General features: G+C 38.8%; 9 protein-coding genes across 12 annotated transcripts in view; 5 read left to right on the forward strand and 4 right to left on the reverse strand.

The window, feature by feature from the left end:
- Positions 1–1,809: 1,809 nt before the first annotated feature.
- LOC103314144 (carboxypeptidase N subunit 2) lies at positions 1,810–3,094 on the reverse strand. The gene is made up of 2 exons (XM_008199243.3): positions 2,866–3,094; positions 1,810–2,810 (listed from the first exon to the last, which is right to left on the reverse strand). Exons 1-2 carry the CDS (start codon positions 2,876–2,878, stop codon positions 1,861–1,863), a joined length of 963 nt encoding a protein of 320 aa, XP_008197465.1. The 5' UTR covers positions 2,879–3,094; the 3' UTR covers positions 1,810–1,860.
- An 838-nt stretch (positions 3,095–3,932) lies between these two features.
- On the forward strand, positions 3,933–14,739 carry Reck (Reversion-inducing-cysteine-rich protein with kazal motifs). 2 transcript variants are annotated; one of them, XM_008199244.3, is made up of 9 exons: positions 3,933–4,106; positions 5,399–5,451; positions 9,482–9,565; positions 10,012–10,048; positions 11,468–11,827; positions 11,878–12,261; positions 12,313–13,255; positions 13,304–13,455; positions 13,504–14,739. In XM_008199244.3, the coding sequence occupies exons 1-9, from the start codon at positions 4,031–4,033 to the stop codon at positions 14,253–14,255; spliced, it is 2,841 nt and encodes a 946-aa protein (XP_008197466.1). In that variant the 5' UTR covers positions 3,933–4,030; the 3' UTR covers positions 14,256–14,739. The 2 variants fall into 2 exon arrangements, with proteins under 2 accessions (XP_008197466.1, XP_064213270.1); XM_064357200.1 differs by lacking the exons at positions 3,933–4,106; positions 5,399–5,451; positions 9,482–9,565; positions 10,012–10,048 and adding an exon at positions 10,131–10,757.
- Positions 14,740–15,630: 891 nt separating this feature from the next.
- LOC663279 (uncharacterized protein) lies at positions 15,631–16,991 on the reverse strand. The gene has a single exon (XM_969335.5). The coding sequence runs from the start codon at positions 16,781–16,783 to the stop codon at positions 15,701–15,703; it is 1,083 nt and encodes a 360-aa protein (XP_974428.1). The 5' UTR covers positions 16,784–16,991; the 3' UTR covers positions 15,631–15,700.
- A 531-nt stretch (positions 16,992–17,522) lies between these two features.
- LOC663260 (polycomb group RING finger protein 3) lies at positions 17,523–18,167 on the forward strand. Its single transcript, XM_969316.4, has one exon. The coding sequence runs from the start codon at positions 17,523–17,525 to the stop codon at positions 18,165–18,167; it is 645 nt and encodes a 214-aa protein (XP_974409.1).
- A 193-nt stretch (positions 18,168–18,360) lies between these two features.
- Positions 18,361–19,118, reverse strand: LOC663240 (protein lethal(2)essential for life). Its single transcript, XM_969297.4, has one exon. It carries the CDS (start codon positions 19,034–19,036, stop codon positions 18,488–18,490), a length of 549 nt encoding a protein of 182 aa, XP_974390.1. The 5' UTR covers positions 19,037–19,118; the 3' UTR covers positions 18,361–18,487.
- A 1,355-nt stretch (positions 19,119–20,473) lies between these two features.
- On the forward strand, positions 20,474–21,182 carry LOC663216 (alpha-crystallin A chain). Its single transcript, XM_969274.5, has one exon. The coding sequence runs from the start codon at positions 20,560–20,562 to the stop codon at positions 21,031–21,033; it is 474 nt and encodes a 157-aa protein (XP_974367.1). The 5' UTR covers positions 20,474–20,559; the 3' UTR covers positions 21,034–21,182.
- An 89-nt stretch (positions 21,183–21,271) lies between these two features.
- Positions 21,272–25,897, forward strand: Ptpmeg (Protein tyrosine phosphatase Meg). 2 transcript variants are annotated; one of them, XM_015982981.2, is made up of 11 exons: positions 21,272–21,905; positions 21,951–22,167; positions 22,214–22,334; positions 22,588–22,828; positions 22,880–23,128; positions 23,175–23,320; positions 23,674–24,095; positions 24,144–24,422; positions 24,476–24,825; positions 24,875–25,156; positions 25,214–25,897. In XM_015982981.2, the coding sequence occupies exons 1-11, from the start codon at positions 21,612–21,614 to the stop codon at positions 25,292–25,294; spliced, it is 2,682 nt and encodes an 893-aa protein (XP_015838467.1). In that variant the 5' UTR covers positions 21,272–21,611; the 3' UTR covers positions 25,295–25,897. The 2 variants fall into 2 exon arrangements, with proteins under 2 accessions (XP_015838467.1, XP_008197461.1); XM_008199239.3 differs by having other exon boundaries at positions 21,273–21,905; positions 23,692–24,095.
- Mettl2 (Methyltransferase like 2) lies at positions 25,812–27,100 on the reverse strand. Of its 2 annotated transcripts, none has more exons than XM_008199238.3 (4): positions 26,946–27,100; positions 26,303–26,779; positions 26,083–26,255; positions 25,812–26,031 (listed from the first exon to the last, which is right to left on the reverse strand). In XM_008199238.3, exons 1-4 carry the CDS (start codon positions 27,020–27,022, stop codon positions 25,895–25,897), a joined length of 864 nt encoding a protein of 287 aa, XP_008197460.1. In that variant the 5' UTR covers positions 27,023–27,100; the 3' UTR covers positions 25,812–25,894. The 2 variants fall into 2 exon arrangements, with proteins under 2 accessions (XP_008197460.1, XP_015838475.1); XM_015982989.2 differs by having other exon boundaries at positions 26,831–27,064.
- Positions 27,101–27,316: 216 nt separating this feature from the next.
- shep (alan shepard) overlaps positions 27,317–27,711 on the forward strand; it is a 29,583-nt gene continuing 29,188 nt past the window's right edge. Inside the window, exon 1 of the mRNA XM_008199235.3 lies at positions 27,317–27,689. The gene's annotated coding sequence lies outside the window, so the exon portion shown is untranslated. The remainder of the gene's footprint in view (positions 27,690–27,711) is intronic.

Consider the following 27,711-nt stretch of genomic DNA (forward strand, 5'->3'; position numbering starts at 1 on the left):
AGCTTATTAAAAATTTAAAAAATATCTATTTTAACGACAAGATGGTCTTTTGGCCTTTATTAACAACATTTTGAGTTGAAAACTATTAATTCAAATTTTTTTTATTATTGCCTTGAAAAATAAATGTCTTACAGCAAGTAACAATTTATTTATTAACCCGTCCAATTACTCTTCTAAGATTAAAAATTAATTTTATAATTTCTTAACGACTTGGACTGCTATTAAATAAACTTCTCAAACTTACTTTTCTTTAGTCGCCATCACCATGAAGCAAGCTTTAAAATTAGCTGATGTGCTTGGCTTTAATCCCTTAAAAAACGATAATTTAACGAAATTAAAAAAATACTCTTCGCTTATTTGCATGATATCGGTCGTAGTTTCAGCAATTTTGGAATTTGTTTCCAATTTTTCCGCCTTGGAGACGTACGAAAGTGCACCTGAATCTCTAGTTCCTCAGTTTCAAACACTGGCAAAAATTTCATCACTGCTATTATCACAGAAAGATATAACAGAACTGATCGACGAAATTAAGTATTTTTGGAAACTAGACCAATTTGGTGATTTTCACACCCGAAAATTGAAAAAAATTTACAAATATGTTACAATCTTTTTTTACTTTTATACATTGATGTTGTCCGGAGCTTGCGTTCTGTTCACTATAACAACGGTGATTTTTACACCCGAAAAACCTCTGTTTTTATGTTATGGGGGACTGCATGGGTTGCCATCACCTCAGTTTGAAATCTATTTTGTTGTCGATCTTGCTGCAATTGTAATAATGTCTTTCGGTGTGGCGGCTTATGATGGGATTTTTTTCTATTTCGCTTTCCACGTTTACGCCGAATTTAAATTGGTGAAGGTTGCTTTTAAAGGAAAATCAACATTTATCGAAGCAGTAAAACACCACGATTTCTTGTTGAAGTACTTGAGGAAACTGAACGAAATATATTCACCAATTTTTCTGTGTCAATTTTTCTCTAACCTTCTTGGGATTTGCTTTTGTCTATTTATGCTTTCAAGGAGCGGGTTAGAACAATTTTGTTATAAACAGTCAAAAAAAATTAATTTTTAGGATGCCACCAGAACTTACATCATTTTCGAAATATTTCATCTCTCTTGTTGCATTCACCGTTCAAACGTACATCTTTTGCCTGATTGGAGACTTGGTTTCTGAATTGGTTAAATCACCTTTTAATGTTAATTAATGTGAATAAATTTTTCTTCCAGTCTTTGGATATTTCAAATGTGATTTTTTATGTCGACTGGCTTGACGATGAAGTTTATAAAAGTAAAACTGCAAGACTTGTAATCATGAACAAGGCCCAAAGTCCGGTCAAATTGACTATTGGAAAGTTTACAGGCATGGATTTACGAACTTTTTTGCTGGTATGAGCTCAGTAATGAAATGAAAACTCGACTTTATTATTTCAGATTGTACGAAATGCTTATTCGTTTCTTGCCTTTGTTAATAATGCACTGGATTAATTGAAATAAATGAGTTAATTAAAAAAATGTGTTTAATATCCTTGACCACAGTTGTTAATAAGTAAAAGAACTTCGATTAATTGGAAAAATTATTAAATTATTTATTCATGTCCAAGTAACTTGAAACTTAAAACATAATTGTCTCATTTTTCGATTGGCTTGATGATGAAGTTTACAGAAATAAAACCGCAAGACTTATAATTTTGAATCGGGCACAAAAGCCGGCCAAATTGACGATTGGAAAGTTTGCCGATATGAATTTGCGCACTTTTATTCTGGCAAGTGTGGCTAAGTTATTGCAGAATAGATAATAAAACTATTACAGATTTTACGAAATGCTTATTCATTTCTCGCGTTTATTAACAATATTTTAAACTAGTTCACAAAAATATCCAAGTCTGTGAAAAGCTCACAGTCCATACTCTGAAAGGCACTCCTGAACTTCTGAAACAGTTTTTCTGGCACTTCACTTTCAGAACAGTCACCATCATTGACACAAATCGGGTTTTGCCCCAAACCACCGAATTTCAAGTCACAAACTGTTCGTACGGAAGCTCCAGACAGAAGAATATTTTTTTCCATCGTTTCTAAACACTTACAATTCCACGGATTGCCAGCAAGTGTCAGGACAAGTTCACTGTTAACCCCATCAAAATTCAAATATCTTAAACGATTAAAAGCCAAAAAAAGTTTTTGTTGAAGTCCTTCACCCTTGAAATTGACCGGAATATTGAATTTTTTCAAACTATTTCCACTCAAATCCAAGTATTTCAGATTTGTTAAATTATCAAAGTGGAATTGGCCGACTTGGTTGATGTTGTTGAACGAAACGTCCAACTTTTCCAAAAGTCTGAGTCCTTCAAAATGTGGTAAACTACTTAGATAATTGTGACTAATTGTGAGCTCTTTGAGTTCTTCCAAAAGGTGGAGCCCATCCGGTAGTGCGTCAAGTTTATTGTGATCCAAGTAAAGTTGTTTCAAATTTTTTGGTAAAGTCTGGATGTGGATAAATACTAGTTTGTTGTGGGCCACACTTAACTTCTCAAGTCGGCTGTTTTTCACGAAAATATCAGCTGGGATCACTACCAGTTTATTACGAGACAAATCAAGGAAATTTATGTTAGTTGCCACAAAAGCCCCTTTTTCTATTCGCTCAATGTGATTATTCTCCAAACTCACTTTTAGCATTATCCAGAATCCGACAAATGTTGATTTTCGAATCACTGGAACCTTGTTGTCGTAAAGGATGAGGTTTTGGAGACTTTTGCAATAAGTAAAAGCGTTGCGTTCTATTTCGATTAATTCGTTACTGATGATCAGGACGTCTAAATTGTACAGACCAAAAAGTAGATCTTTCGTTAGAGTGTATTTTGGCACTACCTTGGTGACACATTTGTTGGGTTGCACAAGTAACTCGGTCCAGGTTTTTTTCGATTTGTTAAATGCAACGTCCGTTAGCGTTTCACACGATACTATGAACGATTTTTCACACAAACAGCTCACTCTTGTAAAGTAGTAAACACTCAGCGAAATAATTAATTTTGTGAGAAGCATTTTTGCGAGATGAGTTGCAGAATGGAACTGGTTAATCGGGGAAAAGTCAACACTTGATATCAACTGACCTTAAACTACTCGTACGTCGAGGGAATTCCTATTTGTTAATACAAAATAATCATAATAAAAACAATTACATTTTTAACAAGAAAAACCCCACAATTAATAAAAAATCTAAGAATCAAAATGTGCCTGATTTTTAAGTCACCTCAAAACTTTGACTTGTTTTTACAACTCAATTGGCGCAGTCGGTAGGATTTGCCAAAATATTTTGCAGAGCCAGGTTTTCTGCAAAAAAATTCTCAACCCTTTAACAAATTTTGTATAAAGACCATCACTTTTCAGAAGCTTGCAAAAAGTGTATTTTGAATTAAGTTATTAACTTCGTTTTGGAGCAAAGCTTTGTGTATTGCTGGTTATCTAAACATCTGAACCGAGAAGCACTGAGTGAATTAAATTATGAAAAATTCAGGTGAATTTACAGAGTATTGCAATTTTGAGACGCCCAATAAAAATAGTTTTAGAAAAAAAACTGGATTTTTGTTCTTCATTAATAATGATACCCTTAGTAACTCTTGAATTATTCATTAATTAGGTATATTAATTAAAATTTTATTAAAATACATTAAGCTTCATTAATACCTAAAAGCCTAATTTTGATGTTACTTATTCTATGGTTTAATTTATTCCAATCTGTCAATTTACGACAATTTTGTTCGCTTTTTTTCAAAATTAAACGCTCAAAATGGGTGATTTTGCCAAAAAACTTCATATAGGCTTTAGAATGAGTGAAAAATCGTCTCTGCATTCCTCGATATTCGCATTTGTGGGTGTTGGGAACAGGATTCTCCCCGCTCCGGTGTTTGAATGTGAGCAGCAGATCCAAAGCTCTCGATATTTCTTGTTTACTTTTAGAACTTTAGTCGCTCACCAGTCGTCGAAATGAGTGTGTGATCGTTTCTTCAGCAAGCGCGCGTTCACGTGCAACACCATGTCATTTCAGACTAATAAAAGTGCCATTTTTTCCCTTTGCTTTATTGTGCTTTACACCCGGATATTAGCGCAAGGTGAGCTTTTGCAATTTTCCAATCATTGCGAATGAAACTGGCGCCGAAGCTTAAATAAGCAGTCTCTTATTTAATTAACAATGTCATAAATAAGTGGTAATTAACGTTGCTCGCCAGCTGCTTCGAAATTATTTAATTAATTTTATATGACTGGAATCGCTCGGCTTGTTAGGCGACACATTAACGTTAATATTTCAAGAGGTGATCGTTTACCACATCGATTTTCCCCCAAGGCTTTGGATCTGCTTTTTCACTTTATGAACGATCCAAATTTTATGTTTATGGCGCGTTTGATGATTTATGAGCGACTTTTACTCGTTTATACAATGACTCATACTGTTTTTGTCCAAGTGGAACATTTAAACTAATTTCAAGGGGTCGTAAAGATTCAGTCAGGAATAATCACACTTTCCGAAGCTGCGTGGAAAATTTGAGATTTTTTGCCCAAAAGGGAAGCTCATAAGCCGTTATTTTCAATAATGAAAGTGTCACAGAAGAAAAATTAATTATTAGTTATGAATTTGTTATTTAAAGAAGAATCAAAAATTATCTGAAATATCGAATTTTGAACTCGAGTTTTACTAAAACACCAATTGGAAAATATTTTTTTTGTATTTTTGTTACTTTTTTTGGAAATTAATTGCTTTAATTTCGCGCTTGAGATCGCCTCCATAAATTAGACAACAATCCGTTTGAAGTCCGAATTGTTCAAAGTGTCTAATTTTAGTGCAAAGCCCCGCCATGGTCCATATATTAAATTAAACGTGTCGTTTTGAAAACGCCATAAATAACAGTGTAATGGGCTACTGTCGTCAGAACGCAGCTAATAAATAATGCTAATCAATCAAACAACTGTGAAAAATCTTAGGAATGTTGCAAACACCTGATAACTTTACGTAAAGTATCAGCCTTGAATCAAAGGTCCGTAAAGAGTCGTCTCTTGAAAGAATGTCACTCGTTTCAAACTCTCACTTTCTTGGCCATCATTCATCCGCTCACGTTTTTCCACTTGTGATAACTTACTCCTCGTGGTCAGAAAACAAGAAGATTGTGATTGACAGGCCATTATGGGCATAAACAAGCCGCAGGCTGGGCAACAACTCGTTAGTTAACCTTTCAGATCGCAGAAATATTATATGCAAATTATTAATATGCGCATTCGATGAAATTTATTGAGGCAATTAAATTTTGCTCGTTTTTTGGAAAATTTGCAATTTGTTTGCGTGATTTATTTGCCAAAAAACAACTCAATTATAAATTCGTGATTGATGCGACATTTTTTTCTCTTGCAGATTTAATGTGCTGTTCGCATACCACCGGCTCCTGCAGAAGTGTATGCGAGAAGGTGAGTCAAAATCAATTTCATTTATACAAGTTTATGCAAATGGCCTGGGACGGGTTCTACCACTGCATTATTGTGGGATGCGACACGACAAGAATTGACACAAAACGCTGATTTCGAGATTTTTCCTAAAGATTTTGGCTTTCAGAACGCGGTTTCACTGCTGTTTGTAACAGTTTCCTCCAGTGTTATCAAAGGTCAACCACACTGGTGATAATTGTCCTAATCAAAGCTAGAAACCTTAAACATTAACCAGAATCCATATTTTAATGTTTGGACTTTAATTAACGCTACATTGAACTGTTGGCATTAATTTCCTTGACGAGTCCATCAGTTGTGTTAGAAGTGAGTTAGATCCAGGTGTAGTGCAGCTCCGGTAGCACTTCTTCAAGTTACACTCGGAATGAAAAAGGAATAAAAGTGATGATTTAGATTTGGCGACCGGTCGGTGTTGGCAAAATTCCAAATGTATTTCGAGATATAAAGTCTTTGGCCTGCACGTCTCTTACCCGTTGATTTTTTTAATAAATAACAGAGATATACGACAAGGCGTGTTCGTAGAAAAAGATGAGACAGGGAGTATTTATCACACCTAAAACAACAAAGCTGCCAAAACGAACACCCTTTGATATACCGTTTCGATATTTTCGGTAGTCTTTGATCTCGTCATCTTACGACCTGTCCACTTGGGTCTTTGACCCAATAAGCAACAATAAATCGTGGAATTCAAATTAGGCATTGTGGAGTTTCGATCAAGTCGAGACAACGACAATTAAGTATTAAAATTGCAAATGCTCCACCAGATCGTTATGACGAGTTATTACCACGATAAATTATTTAACAATTACCACCCACAACGTGGTTGCTTGTAATTGCAAGGTTTGCTAAACGCTGAAGTAACGTGACCGGATGTGAGACGCTGACTTTACTAGAAGGGTTCCGGTGGTGGATGCTTTCAGAATAAATATTGTCATTGCGACTTTTGACTACAGATCGATCGAAAAAAACACAAAGTAGTGGCACATTTATTCGAATACATACAGTGCGCCTTTCTTTCTTTATCTTTGGCTATAAAATTCCGCAAAAGTGTTTCTCTTGCAAAGCATCCGCCTCCTCTTCGTTCGGCTTCTTTGATCTTCAAAGCGTCGATGCGTTGGAACAGAAGCTTTATCGGATGTTTCCACAGAAATGTGGAAAGTCATTTAGAATCCAAAGCTAATAAATCCACGTTAGGTTCATGTTTGTTTTAAGTAGATAATTTGTAGAGCCGGCGTTTATTTCGGGAGCTTTTTTATCACTCGTCTCATCTTACACATCACGCAAAACCACATTGTTTCAACAATTCGACAATGTGTCAATTAATATGAGTTAAATTTATCGCAACGATCGCAAATTTACAACGTTCCTGGTCACTGGAAAGCGGCGCGAATAATGTGAGAGAAATCAGCCAAGAGGCGACAAGTTGAATTTTTCTTGACGATTCCGGGAAAGCACCCACTCATAGTTATTCCAAGTATGTATTTATTCAAGAGGCGTTTAAGTTGGACTATTCTCTCAGCGCGACATGTACTTCATATTGATAGTCAGTCGCATAATGGCCGCACTTATCCATTAATATTAATGAGAGCGAGCAAAACACTGTCCATAAAGCAGTTTTATTGGTTTAGAGGAGAACAATACAAATGAGAATTGGATTAAAGTTCGTGTCACACGTGAGGTTCCACTTTCTGCAACAGCTGCTGATGGAATTAAAGAGATTCGAGTAAATCGAGCCATTCAATGCCTTTCTTGCACGTTTCCGACGTGAGTGACAGATTTAACCGTGTGTCTAAAGACCCCATGTCGCTCTTATTTATGCTACCAGAAAGGCCCAGTAATCCTAAACTAAACACTCGACAATGGGGCGATTGTGGAGCGTGAAATACGCCCATTGATCCGGGCTCACAAATCGGGAAAGATGGGGGCGCTAATTGTTTGAGATTAGTATTCGAAAGAGCGACGCTTCTGAGAAATTATTTCCCAAAAGCGTTTCCTGTATTCTTATGAGGCGCTATTCTGAGATGGGAATTATTCATCGGTTAAATTTAGTGCTCATGACATGAAATGCATTCGGAATCGAAAATATTGCAAACAAATAACAGGAGGCAAAGGATAGTTTCTTTATAGCGTCTCACATTTCACAGCTACCATAGACAAGTGTTTCAGTTTGTCGTTGGCCAACTGGCTGAATATTTGAGATCGCATTACAAATTCGTCCGATTAAATTCGCTCAAGAAGCGGAAATGCATCTCATTTATCTTTCAGCGCGACTGAAATAACCGAACTTTTCCATCTGCTGATGGTTGTATCTTCATGTCCTAGGCCGATAGCTACCGCCGTGGAAACACTTAACGATACACTAAACACTCCATACACTTAGGAAAAGCATTTCTCTGTGTCAATTGTTGATGTATTGAGAGCTTACGAAATCTACATAAACACACGAGTCATAAATATATGAAGCTGTGACGCTCTTGGAGAAGAACATAGAAATATATGGTATTTCTCACGCTGGGCTCCACATGTGAGCGAGCCATCCATGTAAAAAACAACCAGCGCATCGTATCTTTTACATTGCGAAATGTATCCTTTTATTGAAACGGATTTAATGTTTTATAGTGGCTGGGAGGAATTTATTGTCACGATAATCCCCAGTTCAGAGCCAATAAAAGTCACTTGTCTAATTAAACCGGTGAAAAAGTTTTCCCTTCAATTTGTCGTTCGACAAGTCTAGTTTTATTGGCCATCAACTTTCATACATTATTGATCGTGTTTTTCAACAATTGTTCTCGCCTTCTTGTGTGCAACTCCTTCCTTTTCGATGGGTATAATGCCCCACGCACTTGTCGCGATAAATAAAATTGATATGTTTATGTAAAGTGCTGGACACTAAGACGTGTTCAGATAATTAATTGAATTATTCAATAGCAGGTAGGGCCTCCGACGACTATCTTCAAAACAAAAGGAAAGCTGAGAGAATAAGATGAAGGTCGGTAAACACCATGACAGATGGGTGTGCGTTCAATGTGTAGCTTCTCTTCAGGGTGTCGTACCTGCTGAGACCATCTTACATTTATCTGTGTCTTTTATCGGGACGACGATTTTAATCATATTGCTTTTTTTGGCCTTGACGGCCTCCAGGACACCAAGGGAGAGACACAACATAGCCAAGGCTCGAAATTTTCATCACAATTATTTACTGTCACAAGTAAAGTTTTCTTAAAGTTCTGGATTTTGATTTTTGAGATGGATAAAAAATTGTAATAAGGAGCCCAGAAATGCGTCACATTTCCGCAGCAAGTGCCATCATTAGTCGAAAATGACGTAAATCCGTTGCTCTTTAAGTGATTAAATTTCTCACGACCATAATTTAATATTTGTAACCACTTCTTCCATAATTTTTCACACACTTTTCGAACTCAAAAATCGTTTACAGCCGTGCAAAGTGTTATTGTCACCATAAAAAGGTGCGAGTTCAATTTTCCGCCTTGCAACTCTTCCACACGCAATAATAAATAACCAGCCACACATTTATGGACTGTGAGGTTAACAAGTGTTAAAGTATTAAAAATTTCTCATGATCTTAACGATCTGTGTTTATTTTTTCGTCCAAATATCTGGAATTTGTATGACAAGTCTAGACCCACCTAACACTAATGAATGTTTACAAATAATTGCACCAGTCTAAACAGAATTAAGTCATTTCAACACAAGGGCTATTTGAATTGTTTTACTGGCACGGGAGCTGATTTATTCGAGTTGATACAAACAACTAGGACAAGTATTACGACTTCCTCTTGAAACAGTGACGCTAATAACTGGACTGGAAATAGCAAAAGGAAGTGTTGGGATCGCATTATCCGTATTTTTCTAGTCATGTTTTGAAATAAAACACCTCCTCCAGGTGTTAACTGGTAAAACTAATAACCGTATTAATAAGCCCGTTCCATGTTAAATAAACATAAAGTGAGTGGATTATTATTTTTTGTTCCAGATATCTTTGGCTCAATTGGCGGCCGATAGTCGTCTAAGGAACGAAACTGTGGAAGAAGTACGGAAATTCTGTTCACCTCAGCTGGTAAGGCTTCTTGTCACTTAACTAAACGTTTGATTGATGTCGTGGAGATAACGGTCGTTTCGTGGATGTCATCTCGTGTGGATATTTTTAAAATTCCTTGTCTACGGCCTACGATATTTCACGCGCGCGCTATCGTTAAGTGTTTGAGATTGGAGATAACGAAGAAATAAAATATTTCAATTTATTGTCGTGGATTGTTTTATTGCTTCATCTGGTGCGAGCAATGGCCGGGTTATGGGCGAGGTTAGAGGGCAGCTTCTGGGATATGTCTTCGACAACCACTTGTGAGGTAGACGCATAAATAATGGCAGTCTGAAAGGCTTTTACGAGCACTGATAGCAATTTTTGGAGACGGATGAGCGCTTACATTATTGACTGAAAAGCTTTTTTACTCAAAAATCTACTTTTACGTATGAAAATTGTTTTAAACATTCCTTCTTTTGCAGAGTCCGTTCTGGGAGTGCCTCAATGCAACGTTCAAAGGTAAGTGTTTTCTCCTCGATTCATTTGCATTTCGACTAAATTTGAATAAAGAATTAATTAGGAAACAACAGCATCGTAAATAATACAGGTTTAACACTTGGAACAAATTAATAGACACGTTTAATTTTATTTATTGAGACAAGTGAGGTGTGTTTAACCGCTGATTTTTCTGATTTATTGTTCGCATTGTTACGGCTTTTTGGCACCACTTGACAGGCAAAGAGGTGTTGTAATGGCATTTTAACGTGGACCGGTTTGGAATTTTGCAAATAAAAATAATTCTCAAAAAAATTGAGCAGTTGGTGGTTTGTTGCGTGGTTGCTTTCTCTTCTCGTCTCGTTTGAAACAATCGATTCGTGACAAAGTTCCGCTCCTCCAACATGGGGGTTTTATTTGCAGATGTGCGATACGAGGCTACTTGAATCTGCACCGTGCTCAGATGTCCAACGTTTGGATTTATGGGCCATTCGAGTGGCGCGCCTTCGTGCTGTGGATGGTCCCAACATTGGGCCTTTAATAAGAAGGAACGATAATGATCTCAGTCACTGATTCAATAAACTTGGGATTATTTGTTCGCGCTTTAAACTTATGACATGTCATCGAATATGGTGATCTCATTTTTACATATAATCGTATGCAGCGATTGAATTCCGGATCGAAAACTTGTTGCCTGCTGCCCACGACTTGACACAACTGAAACCAAACATAGGTAAACGCACCTTCGGATGCGATTCCAATTCCAATTTTAAACGTAAACATGTAGAAATTCATGCACGCCCTAATAAAATGCGTCAGGCACGAGGGTGCAATAAAACGTTTATCTGTCTGCAGCTCTTGTAATTAAATATAGAACTAAATTTAAAATTCGCTGGCGGCGCAGGCACTTAGTAGTGTGTCTATTAAGTGAAATAATGTCGTTATCCTCCTCCAGCCTCGTTGACCACAATTACTACATCCTTTTGTTCCATTGCATCGTCCATCGAACCGTCTTGATGATTAATGACCGTTCAGCACTCGCTCAAAGTGACGTCTGTATTTTGCGTTTTGTTGTTTGTGTAATTGAATCGAAGATTTTTGAAAGGTAGCTCACGAGCGCTACTTTATGGCACCGTGTCCCAGCACGAATTCCATGTCGCCATAATCCCGTCGAAGAGCCTTCGGCAAGATAAGAATGTCGGAGGTTATCTCTCCTCATTTAATTAAACGAACGGAATTGAGTTATTAACTATGTTCAAGTGTACGCTTATAATTAGCTATACACGTAACTAAATAAATTACCCAATAAATACCCAAGGCATTCCTTGTACCTTTGCAGGGAATTAATTAAACAAACTTGGATAAATATGAACTTCGAGTCTTATCTCTCAGGGTTAATGAGCACAAGAACTGGAATTGCAACAAAACGCTGTTTTGTTGCAGATATGTCGCGTGGAGAGTCGTGGTCAGGCCGCGTCTGCTGCCCCATCCCCCAAAGCAACAGCTGCCGAAAAGCTTGCATTACTGCAACCTCCACTCAAGACCTGGCCCAAGGTTGCCGCCAAAGCGACGAAATCGAATTTTTCCGCTGCTTAGAACGCCAAAAAAGCGGAGAAGAGTGTTGCAGTAATGCGAGAAGTGACGATTGCCACCAGGTGTGTCTTGAAATCTTTAGGAGTCGGTGGACGCCTAATCCGCCACTACGACTCAAAGTCCAGGAAATGTGCGAAGCCAACAGTCCCAAAGTCATGGACTGTGTCAAGGATTTCATTAAAGTGACGCCGGCAAAGGATTTACACAAAAGTAACTGTTTTATTTACAACTATTCGTGTTACAAGGTAATTATTTTGCAGAGAAGCACTGTTGCGACATGTCCAACCAGAGCAAGTGTCGCGAAACTTGCAAAAAACTACTCTCTATGAAAAATATCACGGTCCAAGAGAGCATAGATGGGTTACAGTTGGGTGGGTGTGGGTCACCTCTCCCCCAGGAGTACTTCTGGTCCTGTTTCCTCAAATCGACCGAAACTGCTGAAACCACAGTCGAAGTTTCACGAATCGAAAGGGTTGGGATGGATTCGGCAAAATCCCACTGTTGTCCAAGGGCCGCAAGTCACTCGTGCCAAAAACTGTGCACTAAGACATTCACCAAGTTTTGGTCAACGTCCTGGGACGAGTTTTACAATCGGTGTTTGACGCAAGTCATGGAGGAGAACTTAAGGAATTGTATCGATGAAGGTTGGTATTTTTTTGTGCAGGTGAGGTGAAAAAATAATTTTTCTTTATTAGTGGACGAACCATGCGAGCTTGGATGCGATGGTCTTAGTTTTTGTACAAATTTCAACAACCGACCGACTGAGTTGTTCCGTTCTTGTAACACTCAAGCAGACGAAGCGGCCCGGAATGACGTTTCCGTGTGGCAATTTCAGAACAAATTAACACTCCCTGGACTTATCCTCCCACTTAAAAACATCTCTCAATGCTCGCCAAATGTCTGGAAGACTGTGGCCTGCACTCTCCAGATTAAACCCTGTTCGAGGCACAGTCATGCCAATCAAATTTGTCGCGACGTTTGCCTGGATATTCTCTCGAAATGTGTGGATTGGACCCGAATATCACCTGAACATTCGGCTGAAACGATCTGTGCTAGTTTATCACCCGAAGATCCGAACGTTTCCTGCATCCGTCTTCAAAATTTCCTATATCCAAGTGAGACAAGTGTCCAGAGAATCAGCGAACAGGTTTTTTCGCCGTGTAAAGGCAACCCATGTGAGCCCAACGAAGTGTGCCTTTTAAACCGAAAATGCATCCATGGGACCAATTGTCTCCCGTACAAGTGTGTCCCTGGGTGCAAACTAGGCGAAGTGAGCGAGTACAAAGTACCACACGGTACCTATGTCTGGATCCCCAATGACAATAACAACAAACAACAAAGTTGCTTGAAGATTTGTAAATGCAACGCGGGGAAAATCGAAGAATGCCAACCTCTCCTGTGCGTCAAACTCAAACCATGTCTCATGGGCACCGCCATGCATGGTACTTCATTTAATATCGACTGCAAGACGTGTAGTTGTTTTGCGAGTGAGGATATTTGTAGCAAGAAACAATGTGAAAGTAGTGCCCTGACGGGCGAAAACACAGCTTACACCACACTGCCTTGTAATTGTGTCCCACATTACGTACCAGTGTGTGGGAAAGATGGTAATAATTACCCATCGGCCTGTTTAGCCAAGTAAGATTGTACCATTTTCCTTTTTTTATGACTAAATAAATATTAAAGGTGCGCCGGTTTGACCGACTCTGAGATTGAACCAGCCCCATGTGAGGACCCATGCCGCTCCCACACCTGTCCCATCGGCCACAAGTGCGTCCCAAGACCCCAAATTTGTCTCTTCTCGCGCGAGCATCGCGATTGCAAACAATACGAGTGCAGTAAGTAGTAAAATAAAAAAGTGTACTTTGTTGGACTGTAATTTCCAGTTAATGGTACCACCAATTGCCACAACCTGCCCAAATCCCCCGTCTGCAGTACCAACAACACCGAATTCGACAACTCCTGTCTTTTGGCGCACCATAACGCCAAACTGGCCTACCATGGCCCCTGTTTGCGCAACTGCCGCCACGAAGGAGTCGTTTGTGGTTTCAATGGTCGCACCTACATCTCAGAATGTGCAGCATGGGCTGACATGGTCTCCGTTGATTACGTTGGGCGTTGTAGAAGAGTCGGTTTAATTGGAACCACCAAAACCAAGCGATGTCCCGACGTGAAATGCCAGGCTTTGCCCGACCCCAATTGTCTCGGAGTGACCCCACCGGGGGCTTGCTGCCCCATTTGTGGCGGTACCCTTAACTTGCTCTACTCCCGCCAGCAAATAAACCGAGCTTTGTATGCCCTGGACACAAACACTGATTCCCTGACTTTGAAAGCGATGCTCAAAGCTCTGGATCGGCAAATTCAAGTCGCGCAATGTGTACTTCGAGGGTATTTGACTGTGGAAATGGATATTTTCGTGACGGTGCAAACGACAGAGAAGTACCCGTCCAAGTTGCAGCTCGAGGCTTGTGTGCAAGAGGCGGAGAAGATCGCAAGTTTGGTCAATATGCAAAGTCCGAGGATTGTGAGTGAAGTTACGTTGAGTTCGCTCACTTTGGCTAATGTTATCCATGTGAATTCGGCGTCGAGTTTGGGGGCAACGATGGTTTTTGTGGTTTTGTTATTGAGATTGTTTTGAGCTATAAGTAGGTTCTACCAAAAACTTTGATCTCGCGGAAAAGAGGCCAAATATTATATACCAAAGAATATGCGACTGCGGTTGTGCCATCGCTCTATTTTCGGCGCTTTGACAATTACGCTTCTATTTTTAGAGCGTTACAAAGGAACTTGGATCGTTGGGAAAATTATGCAAAGACTTACACACAAGTGCCAAATTGCGTTGTTAGGGTGGGCCAGTTTCTAGCAAGTCTGTGATAATTATTATGTACGATATTGTGTAAATAACTGATACTTTACGCGGTTTATTAACAGAGCTGTAAATAACAAATGTAAATAGAAGAGATGATTTTATACCGCTTTGTTTATTTTAACAAGTTTAAGACTCGACAATCAGTTATAGTTAAGTTTTATCTGTCGTAATTTGATTTTATTTCTTGTGTAATTTTATAACCAAATTATTTTGTAATTTATTGAAATACATTATTAAAAAAACTATCGGATTCGCAAGGGCCCCCCTTTGACCCCTTTAACCCCCCTCCATCCTCTTAGTTTTACTTTGACTCGAAACGCATCTATTAAGTCTCAAACAACACTTTACAATTCATCAGTCATCACCCCACTCTTCCAAGTGAGAAAGTTTGGAAAAATTGTATTTTATTAAACAGCCGTCTAACTGACGATGACGTCACAAATAAAATTAATGTTGTATGGGTTTTGGACCGCAAAGGTGTAGCACTTACCTTTCTGAAACCCAAAAATGTGTGTAAGGCAGACATTTGAACCGGTATTTCCTCGGGTAGGTCCTGAGTGTTCCATTATAATCACAATCAAGGGGCGCGGGAAGTTCGTGGCGCCGGCGCGCCAATTTACCGCCCAGACATTCAAATTCACAATTATTTCACAAAAAACGAGTCCCACTTTGCACTTTTGAACCACTAGCACGATTAATGACTGGTTTCGTTTGATTTTTCAAGATAAAACAGCACCGAGTCTGACAACCTTAATGACAAATGTCAAAATTGTAATGACTGATGGCGTCGCGAAGATGGTGCAAAATCAAGACGCTTATGGTAATTAAAAAAATGTGATTTTAGTCATTTGAAAACCTTTTTGACCGCAAAAACCTGCCTACTTTATAGAATTTTGATTGAAAGTTCGTTTTTTACTTTTGCTCAGTTTCTGGATATTGCCGTTTTTCACTTTTAGTCCTTGCAAAATCCCAAAGCAAAAACAAAAGAATAAAAGTGACAAAGAAAGACCTATTGATCATTTTGCTTGAGTGAGAAAATTACGGTCAGTGTTAAAAAAAAACTCGCCACTGCCAATTCATAGCCACCCTTGATCACTTTATTTATTAAATTCGAGGAATTTTCCAGGCAAAAAAAATAAATGAAACTCATAAACATATCTTTATTTGGTTCTTTGAAATCCTTATTAATCTAACAACAACAAACACAGAACAATTTATTTAAACTCTAAGATGTATTTTTTGCCGATCATCCCCTTGATGGTCATGGTGTTCATCAAGGCCTCCTTGTACTGCTCAAAACTGACCATTTTAAACGCGGGTCCTTGCAGCTCATTGGTCGTCATCATCGAAATCAACTCTTCAAACATTTCAAATCGATCAACACTATCGGCATTTTGCTTCGTCCAATCGGTCATCCAGAACCCCCTTATTCTCAAATCTTTGAAAATAAGCGCCGAAGTGGGGACTGTCACCGGCTCCCTCGACATCCCTCCATACGTCACCATGGTGCCCCCTTTGTCCAAATGCCGCATGACCTCCAAGGCATTCTGCCCCCCGACACAATTCAAGGCCAACTTCGGTTTTTCAAGCTTTCCGCTTTTAAAAATCTCGGTTTTTCTCAACTCCTCTTCAGTGAGGACATGGTTAGCCCCCAGATTCTGGAGGAAACAGCGCAATTCGTCAATGCCGGCCCTGTCTCGCACAATATTCACGCTCCTGAGCCCCCAGGCGCGGCAAATCTGAATCACGTTTTGTCCACATGCAGAATTGGCCCCATTTTGGATAACAGTGTCTCCAGGCTTCAAATCGACGAAATCACGCAGCATTCGAAAGGCCGTACAGGGGTTAACTGTAAGGGTGGCAGCCTCCACAAGCCCCAATTTTTTCGGAACTTTCAAAACGTTGTTTTTGGAGACAACGGTGTGTGTCCTCCAGGTCCCCAAAGCGTTGACAAGGGGCACCACACGATCGCCCTCCTTGAGATCGTTCACACCTTGCCCCACACTGACAACTTCCCCGACACCTTCGTTCCCGGGAACTGCAGGTAAAGGCGGCCGTGAGGGATACTTCCCTTGGATTGTGTTTATGTCAGCGGGGTTCACGGGGGCTGCAAGCATTTTAATGACGACTTCGTCGTCTTTGGGCTTAGGAATAGGTTCGTTTGCTGTGTGGACGACTTTGATGGGGTCCCCATGTTCGGCATAGACTAGCTTGGTAGCGGTACTGTTGGGCCGAAAGAAGTTGAGGTTAAGTTGCACTTTGATTGAATTGGCCAACTGGCGGGTCAGGGTGGCCATTATTTCCACGTAGACGAACGAATTTGACGAAAAAATCACAAAAAGTTAAACTTTGTACCAGTTATTAATAAAAACATTCCTAATCAAAATTGACGTTAAGGAATCTCGCTGCTTTACCGACGCGGTTCGAAAGGTGTTTTTGCCAATTTGCCCGATTTTTTTGAAAGATATGCGACCAAAAATTGATAATACCGCCAAAGTAGTGTGTCGGGTTTTTTAAATCATTTTAAAACTGCTTTTGAATGTTAAAAAATTAAATGGAACTCTACTATACCGACCGAGTTTTTCAAATTTTGAATTGGACACATCGCAATTTTACCCAAATTAATGCTACAAAATGTGGCACAATACGATTTACAAGTGTTAAACAACATATTTTTATCATTGTTAAAGTAATAAAGTCGGTAGGATGTTCCAAATGATTGACCTATATTTAGGTTATGTACACATGCCACAAGTTTGGTTTATGGGGGTTGTAACAAAAATAAACTTGTCTTGATCTCTCGTAGACGCACGGAACCAAAAATAAATGTGATTTGTGTTAAATAAACCAAAAAAATCTCTCCACGAGTACAAAAATTAAACTATTAATCTGTGATTTATTTATTTAATTGTTCTTATAACTTCTGTACAACGATTCTGAGCGTTGTTTTGTAAATACTTAACGTGACAATTGTGTAAGTAATACAAAAACAAGTGATATAGTTGCCAATCTGATATTTGTAGGTTACGTCATAAAATGGATCGTAAAATTAAGCTAAAATCTCTAAACCCTTACATAACGTGCAATATCTGCAAAGGCTACTTAATCGACGCCACTGCCATAACAGAATGCCTTCACACATTTTGTAAAAGTTGCCTTATTAAACATTTAGAAGCCAACACCAACTGCCCCACTTGCGATATGGTCATACACCATTCGTACCCCCGGCAGTACATTAATTTCGACCGAACGATGCAAGACATAGTCTATAAATTAGTCCCAGGACTACAAGAGAGTGAAATCGAGCGGGAACAGCAATTTTACAGACAACGGGGGCTGCCATGCCCCAAAGAAATGCTCATAGGGGAGGAGACCAAAGAGAAATCACCGGAACCGGACGATGGGAATCAAGAGGAATTAATTAACCTATGTCTAGAATGCGCATTCACAAATCAAATCAAACAAGTTTTTGTGAGGGTTCCTACGCGAACGACTGTCTTATATTTAAAGAAATTTATCGCCAGGAAAATATTTAAAATTGAGGATTTGCACAGTGTTGTTGTTTTTTGCAATTGTGAAGAGGTGGACGAGAGGGACACAATGAAGTACATTTATTTGAGCAAGTGGAAGTTTGATGATGTGCCTTTAGTGCTGAAATGCCAGCAGAAAATTAAGACTTGACTTATGCGTTTTGAACGAACTCAGGGACTACTAACTTATTTTTTTGCACTTGTAAAATAAGGATGTATCGTGTTTTAACGCAGCTTCTTTAATCAATGAAGGCTGGTCAAGTGATCTGACCTGTCTGTTACCATGGTTACTTGTCAAGGAAGCTGTGATTTTTTGTAAAGTTGGTTGTTTTATTAAAACTCAGTTTAAAGGAACGAAGTGGTTTTATTCAAAAAACTTAAGTAGTAATACAAAAACAACAAAATTATTACATATTCAGTCTGTGAGAACTAATACCATAGAGTGCAAGGAATAATTTGAGACAGTCTAATTTATTTCTCCTTCTTCTTCTCCTCCTTGTTCTCGACCGCTTTGGAGGGCTGTCCCGTCTGAACCACCGGGATGCTCCTCTCGGTCTCCTTCGAGGCGCAAATCTTGGGGGCTGTGATGCTCAGAACCCCGTCCGTGGACAACCTGGACTCGACTTTGCTCACATCACAGTCTTTGGGCAGGACGTATCTTCGTACAAAGTGCCTCGAAATGAACCCATGTTCGTCCTCCTTCTCCTCGTGTTTGCCCTCAATGGTGATGGTGTTATCGTTCACTTTGACGCTGATTTCCTCCGGCTTGAACTGCTGCACGTCCAAATTGGCTTGGAACTTGTCTTTGTCGAAGGTGACTGTTGAGCCGGTGTCGCGTTGCGAGGCTGCACTCCTCCAAGGGCGCAAATAACCAGCAGGACATCGCATCAAGTGGCGCATCTCCCGGGGGATGAGTGGCGAGAGGAGGTCTTCGGGGTCGAGGCCCAAGCCGAAGTGTTGGTCGAGGATTCTCGATGGTCGAGAATATTCGAAAGGGTCGCTGAAGAGCAGTAGAGACATCTTTCTTGTGTTTTTTTTTTGTAGTCGCACTTATTTTCACTTTGACACTCGGATTCAAACTGATTGCAGTTGGCGCGTTGCTGACGGTATTTATAGGAGAGGGCGTTCGAGAAGGTTCGGGTTAGTAACGATCGGGAATGTTCTCGACTTCGGGTGCGTTCAGAGGGTGTTTGTACTGGATTTTTCTGGAATAATTGCTGTTTTTTGCTATTTTCGGCTGTTTTGTCCAAGTTTTTTGAATAAAATGTTGAGAAAAGTACATGCTTTATTGACATAAGTGCAACAATGCAGAAATACAACCATGACGCACATATTTTTGCACATTATGCAAAATATTGATTATAAAGATAATTATACAATTTTTATTAGTAAAAACAGTAATAATAGTTGGTATTTGTGCCCAATTTGTTACTGTAATCCCAGGAATATTAAGGTTTTCGTAATTCGAAATCGTGTATCGTAATATGAGTGAAATAAAAAAGTATAATAAACAGCTTATTTTTGCCTCGTATTTAAGTAGTGTTTAGAGATTCTTAAAAAATGTTAAAGGCGTTAATATTAATAAATTATTTATTTCATTTCCCCTGATTTAAATAGAATTACTAAATAATTCTTAGGAAGCGGTACAAAGCGGTATTTTTGTAATATCATGGATTGTATTATGTAATCTTGATCATCGTAACAATAAGTTATTTAATTCTTGAACCGTAAAAACAGAATCAATAACCAATTCTATAAAAAAGTCCGGGTGAACACATCCGATGAACGCAAATTTTCTAGGACGTTCGAGAAACGAATGTCGCCGATTCTTCTCGAAGATTTGTTTGTTTTCATTTAAATTTATAATTTTGTAAACATTTAAAGATGTTAATAAATGTATTATTAACCAATATGATTTTTTCAATATTTTTGTAATGGGTACTAACGTGACAATTATCTTTGTACTGTAGGAATATTTCTAGAAAAAAGTTTCAATTCAATGTATTGATTATTGCTCATTCTCTTCAATACATAATCTTCAATTGTACAATTAATTAAAATTAATAGCAAACGAAAATATTTATTTGGTAATTAAAAATTACCAGTTTTAATTTTTGTAAATAATGGTTTAATAAATAAATTAAAAAATTCAATTCTTTTAGCATAGAAAAAAGACATTGGTCCGAATAATTTAGATAAGTTTACTCATCCGCATTAAAAAAATATCAGGTTTACCGGTTGCAATTATTTAAATAGGTAAGCATTTAGTTGCAAAAGGCAAAAAAAACAAAAAAAACACTTTCTCGGAAAATAGAATTGCAATAAAAAGCAAGATAGCCACAAACGGCCCAAAAAATTGCATGTTTATTCGAGTGATAATATCAATCGAGCGCTCAACAAGTCTAGAAACACTCCAAGTCCGGAACTTTCCACGTCCACCTATATAAATACCCGTCCTCGCCGCATCCTCGCCAGAGTTGAATCGAAAGTGCAAGTAAAAGCGAACAAAGCGACTAAACAAGCGAGTCAAAACACTCAAAAAAATGGCTTTGTGGTTGTACACCGACCCCTTCGACTTCTACCGACCAGCTCATCGTTTCCTGGAGCGCTGGTTCGACCCGGAGGACTTGTTCCCTCGAGACTTTAGGCTGCTACAGGACCATGGGTCTAGTGATATTAACTTCGACAAGGACAAATTTCAGGCCAACATCGACGTGCAGCAATTCCGACCTGAAGAAATCACGGTGAAGGTGTCGGACGACACCGTCACCGTCGAGGGAAAACACGAGGAGAAGAGGGACGAGCATGGGTACATTTCCAGACATTTCGTCCGGAAATATGTCTTGCCCAAAGGACATGACGTGAATCGGGTGGAGTCCAAGTTGTCTTCGGATGGGGTCTTGACCATCACTGCCCCGAAGGTTGGCGATGGGAAGGAGCAGGAGAAGAGCATTCCGGTGGTGCAGACGGGACAGCCTACACCAGCGGTGCAACAAAAGCAAGAGGAGAAGAAATAATCACCTCGAATTTTTTTTAAATTTTTTCTAAGTCATTATTGTAATGAAATAGACTGATTTTGTGATATTGTTACCAAACTTAATAGTGTATTATCAAGTTTTGTTATTCTCCTCTTTAAAATAATAAATAAATTATTCTGGTTATAAAACTTTGGTTTTATTGAACACCTTTACATCACTTTGAATACCGCAAAAAAATCGGTATTCTGAACTTTCGGTACGATATGTGTCGGACGCGCAAGCTTTCGGTTCCCGGCTCTCCAATCTGGGCAAAAACCAGCCATTGACGTATCAATAATCAAATAATGAATGAAATACTAAAATTGTGATAAAACCACTTTGTGATAACACTAACGTGAATGTGATGCATCGAATTCGTGCCAAACCCTTTGAAATTGCGTGAGCCCTTTGCGACAGCTGATCGAAATCGCAGCTAACCATGATGATATGACTTGAGTGTCAAACCGAAAAAAGCGCTTCACTGTCTTATTTCCTTTAATTTGGTCGTTATCACTTATCAGTGGGCTAGTTCTATGTTTGTGTCGGGTCCGTAATGCCCCAAAGCGCAGTTCCTAGCCATGGACATAGTCGAGAGCGTGTCAAAACGGACGTTTAGTGGCTCGAGTGGTACTTATAATGTCCAAGCTTTAGAACTGGCAGCAGCACGGGAACGGAGCAAACTGAAGGGCTTTAACATCACGGTGCGTTTTCTCGACGACACTGAGCATGAGTTCCATGTGGGCAAAAGGTGCAAAGGCAGCGTTATCATGGACCAAGTGTACCAGCACTTGGAGCTCGTTGAGAAGGACTACTTCGGGCTCCAGTACTCGGAAAATGGGAGTGCTCCCAATGTCAATAAACCGGAACTCATGGTACACAGCACGCCCAGTGATTCACTGACTAATGCGGGGTTTTAGCGTTGGTTAGATCCGTCCAAACCCATCAAAAAGCAGCTGAACAACTGCCAATACCCTTTGTATTTTAGAGTTAAGTTTTATGTGTCTGATCCAAGTAAGCTGCAAGAGGAGTACACGCGATACCAGTTTTGTCTACAAATCCGCCGAGATATTCTAGAAGGGAGGCTGGTTTTAGCCCCCAGCACTGCCATTCTTTTAGCTAGTTATACAGTTCAAGGTGATTAAAGTTTTTTGGGTGATTGTGATTTTATTTAGTTCTTTAGCCGAGTTAGGGGATTATCAACCCGAGGAACATGGGCCCAATTATTTATCCAGCATACAACTCATACCAGGACAATGCGAGGAAATGGAGAAGAAAATTGCAGAATTACATAAATTACACAAGTAGGTACAAAAAATAATTGAGTGGTTTCTTATCAAATTGTTTATTTATTGTATCAAAAATATCAAAACGGCAAACTAAGCAGCCTTGAACTAAAACTATCAATCGCTCAAAGAATATTAGGAAATAATGAATCTCTATTAATTTATGACCACATTTCCGGTCGTTTTATGACTTCTTGAAACTTGTGAGAGATAATGCAAAACAATTTATCATTCACAGAACTGGGTAATTATTTGAGTAATTTTTTTGCAGAGGACAATCTCCAGCTCAAGCTGAATTTAATTTTCTCGATCATGCAAAACGCATCGAAATGTACGGTGTAGAGCTCCATAAAACTCGAGATAACACCAACCGGGAAATTCAGTTAGGTGTGACCCATATGGGTCTGGTCGTCTTTCAAAACAACATAAAAATCAACACATTTTCATGGTCGAAAATAATGAAAATTTCATTCAAACGTAAACAGTTTTTCATCCAGTTGATCCGCGAACTGGTGAGCTCGCACAAAATCGCATAATTGCATTATTGAACTCAATATTTCTAGTCCGAAGATTACGATACTTTGCTCGGATTCAACATGGAATCGTATCGTTCGTCAAAAACACTCTGGAAAGCTTGTGTTGAACATCACACTTTCTTTCGATTGGATTCACCAAAAGTTAAACGAAAATTCCCTTTTTCGTTGGGCTCGAAATTTACTTATTCTGGTCGGACTGAATTTCAAACAGTTGCCGATGTCAAACGAAGAGGAAAACTCGAACGGAAATTTGTTCGATCGCCGAGTAAACAATTGGTAAAATTTTCAGCAAAAAAAAAATCAAAATTAATTCGTAAATTAGGTTCGTCCAGTGCCACCAATTGAAGAAAAGGGCAAAGGGATACTAGCCCCAGGTCGCCCTCCGAGACCTTACGATAACAAAGTCACTTCTTTGGGGGCCAAAGAACCGAGGAAAGCATGGGCTGATGATTCACAGTTGTCTGATGAGTGAGTAATTTTTTTTAAGTCAAGTTGGTGACTTTTAAGCAGTGGAAAATATGGATTAGTAATTACATAACTAGTGATTAATTGATTGTTTAGAAATAAAATAAATTGCTCTATCTGTTAGAAAATGTTTGGTAAAAAAATTAATCAACATTTGGTGTGTTTTTCGTTAAAGTTTGATGCTTCACTCGTTTACTTCGTTTTTGAACTAGACATTAATTTTTTTTGCAAGTTTTTTTTCAAAATACGGCGAAAAACTACAGAAATAAATAAAAACTGGTCTTATTTTGTTTGGATTTGTTGAAAATTGCTTAAAAAAATAATGGTAATGTGTAAGATTTTTTTATTTTTCTAAGTTTTGTGTTGCCTTATAGCGATGGTGGTTTTCTGGAACGTACTCTAGAAGGTCCATTTTCCCCCGGTGGCCGTGTTTTAAGTTACGTTGATGAGGAAATTCCATCGCCTACTTCAAACGGTTTGTATGATACACCTCCATACAGCGCTAGCCATTCGCCAACGTCACAAATCACCGATGAAACTCTAGTAACTATTACTTTACATCCCGAGGAGGGAAAATACGGTTTTAACGTTAAGGGTGGTACAAGTCGTGATGTCCCGATTTTGGTGTCTAGAGTAGCACCAAATACACCAGCTGATAAATGCACACCTCGTTTATCTGAAGGTGATCAAGTGATTCAGATAAATGGGGTCGACGTTTCGCATGCTTTACATGAAGATGTTGTTATGTTAATACACAGGGCGAGGGGTACAAGTGATGGTAATTTATTTATATTTTGTTACCAACTTTTATTAAAAAAAACATTAGGAAAATTGGTATTGGTGGTTAAACCCAACGTTTTGTATGCCGGTATGGAAGAATTCGAAGAACCCCCATACCAATACGTCCCTGTAGGTGAATTACAACGCCCCCCATCTCCGGAAAATGCCCTTGAGCAAAGCATGCTCCTATTGGCTGATGGTTTAGCGAGTGGCGCCCTCATCGCCCGCTATGAAATGTTATATCGCAAACATCCCGAATTAACATGCGATGTTTCACTTGAATCGAAAAATATCAACAAGAATCGTTACAGGGATATTTCGCCTTGTGAGTATTTACGACACCGACCGCAGACTAAATACCTGACACTTGAACCATAGATGACTCGACTCGTGTGATACTAAAAAATGCACCCAGTGGTGATTACATCAACGCCAACTACGTCAATATGAAAATAAACGGTACTGATATAATTAATAAGTATATAGCGACTCAAGGCCCACTACAATCAACCTGTGAGGACTTTTGGCAAATGATTTTGGAAGAGAAATGTAATTTAATTGTGATGTTAACGACACTAATTGAACGCGGACGTGCCAAGTGTCATAAATATTGGCCAAATGTGGGCGAAACTTTGACGATGCAAAATGTGATAATTCAATGTGTTGGAGAAACAACGGACGAATCTGGAAGTTTTATTTTCAGAGATTTTAGTCTGACTGACGTTAAAGTGAGTCAAATTCACATAGTCAGTGCTGCCAATCGAAATTATTTTGTAGAATAACACTGAATGGAACTTGAAACACATCCAGTATGTGGCATGGCCAGATCATGGAGTACCCGATTCTCCCGCACTTTTTCTCAGTTTTACGGAAAAAGTGCGAGAGGCCCGTAAAGGGGATGCCCCTGTTGTGGTCCACTGTAGTGCAGGGATTGGTCGAACTGGTGTCCTGGTTCTCATGGAGACGGCCTTGTGCTTAATTGAGGCCGGGGAACCAGTGTACCCCCTTGAAATTGTCAAAACGATGAGAGAGCAACGAGCAATGATGATACAAAATGCTGTAAGTATATTATTGAATTGAAATTGGCGGTAATTTTGATAATAATTTTACAATCAGAGTCAATATCGGTTCGTTTGCGAAAGTGTTCACACAGCTTATTTGCAAACAATTGGTGACGAAGCGAAGCTTTTTAGGTGAGAAGGTTTTGTTTAGGACAGCCAGGGTGTTCAACTAATCCGTCGTGAGGTAATGTGATTGTTTTTCATTGAACCGGCGGTGCCTTGAGGCAATTATTTTTTTCATTAACAAATACTCACATCACGAATTTGATTCGCTGCAGTTTGATTTTTCCTTGTTTTCGGGGATTGTTAGTGCTTTAGCACAGCCTACTTGATGGATAGGGACACTTAATTAATTATGTGACGCTCACTATCGAAGAGGCTGTGGCTTGTGGTTATTAGGCAGTTATTAATCGTACTAAGATGAAGACATTAAAGGCTGATTTTTTCTATGTAAATTAATATTGTCCCGTATTAGATGAATTGTAAAGGATAGAAAAATATTTGAAGAGTGTTCGTGTTCATCACTTTAAAAACTGTGTTTTCCTTTTGTTTAACAAACTAATTACGATTTTTTTCTAAAAAAAAAGTACAAAAAGCACTTGTATTTATTTTAATTATGTAGGTTTTTTATTTTATCGTTTAATACAAAAGGATTCCTTATACATATTTAATCTATAGACATAATGTAATTATGTAATTTTTAAAAATTTACAAAAAATTAATATATTTGTCAATTTCACGTTTTTCGATATTTTGCCTGAATCCAAACTCTATACATTTTCAACAGCCGACCTCTGTTCACTTGTAACCGCCTGTCGGCCCGATTTTCCTCTTCCTTGAAACCAAACTCCTCAAATAATTTTCGCACTTCATCTACAAATGTAATAAGTAATTTACGTCTGGTAAGTTAATTATTATTATTACCTTGTGTGAAAAAATACACTCTGGTGCCATCACCTCGTACGTAAAAATTTTCCCCTAAAGACCGCCCGGGTTTGAAACGTAACTGTGCCATATCGTAACGTCCATAATCGCGAAATAAAACCAAGCCCCCAGTTTTTAAATACTTATGTATGTTTTTGACCACATTGACAAATCTACAAAAAAATTATTACGCACGAATCCAAAGTTATGTAATAAATACTTCGACGGATTGATTGCCGATAAGACAAAAATTAACACGATTATGTCAATACTGTTTTCGTCAAACGGTACGTCCCACTTGTCTTGCGAGGCATCCAAGACGAAAACTTTGCAGCGTTTTGAGTCAAATTCTGGCGCTTCTTGTAAAATTTCAATGGCTTTTGGTGAAAAATCACCCCCGTAAACCCGCAAATTATTATTTTTGGACGTCTGTAAGATTGGAAATATTGTATTTCCAACCCCACAACCAATTTCAAATATTGTTCCAGTTTCGGTCGCCAGTTCGGGGAATTCAGTAAATAACCAATGCCGGTCTTTGAAAAACCTATTTGTGTGTATGTCGTAAAAAGCGTCCCAGTATTTATCAGCTTCATTTTCGTATTTTTCTATTACGCTATCGGGAAACTTAACCTCGCCATTTACTCTCACTTTATCCCTCGCTTGATTTTCTTGTTCTTCGTCCCATTCGACGTCATCCCTGCACACAGAAACGGCGATTATGACTATTTGAAGGTGAAAAAAGCCGTACCAGGCGTTAAAATCAAAGATTTTGCTTTGGTCGATTAGGAAGCGTGTACCATATTTAGGTTTTTTACGGTACCGTGTGTGGCAGTTACGTAATGAGATGAGTTTAAAAAGCGTACCACGCATTGTGTTGAAAAACATTGTCATCGTCGGTGAGGTATCTGTTGCCGAATTGGGGCCTCTTTTCTTGTGACATGTTGAGGTTAATTGTCACGGCGATAGGGATTTTTTTGGCTGGGTTGGTGGGAATGTTTTTAGTGATAGAAAATCGTATAGTCCTATCGGTTGATTAAGTCAATTTTTGAGTTTTTTCGAGTTATTGTTTCAGTTTTGGGAGGTCCTGTTTGATGTTAATCGTTAGGATTTGTGTTGGTTTTCTTGGAGTGGTTGTGTAGCGTTTGGTTTTGTAGATTTGGCGTTTTTTGTGGAGTTCTGAGGGTGGTTTTATCGAAGCGGTTTGCCTATGTTATGTCTGGTGACGTCACCAGAATTGACATGACATTAGTTGGTATTTACCCAAAGAATTCTTGTGTCGTATGCGGTTTGCTGCCGCTAAATAAAACTGGGTGTTTCTAATATTTTCATATAAACTTGTTGTTTTTATATAAATTTACATTGTCGAAATCAGTACAAATCAAATAAAAAGACTGACGTGTCGTGTTTTGTGGTATTTCGTGGTGTGTTTTGGGCGTTTTTGACATCTGTCAAAAGTGTTTCATAGGAGGGCGTATTCATTGCCAAGGAATCCGAGAATTTGATTTCATTTCGTATCGTTTTGTGATTTTATTTTGGGAAAAAGTGCCTTTGTCCGCAAATGTGCATGGAATCGGTGGTGTACTTGAAGCAGATTCCTTCATTTTGAGGTGAGTTGAGCAAATTTCGGTG

The sequence above is a fragment of the Tribolium castaneum genome, chromosome 6 (genome assembly GCF_031307605.1).
Source record: "Tribolium castaneum strain GA2 chromosome 6, icTriCast1.1, whole genome shotgun sequence".
Taxonomy (NCBI): Eukaryota; Metazoa; Arthropoda; class Insecta; order Coleoptera; family Tenebrionidae; genus Tribolium; species Tribolium castaneum.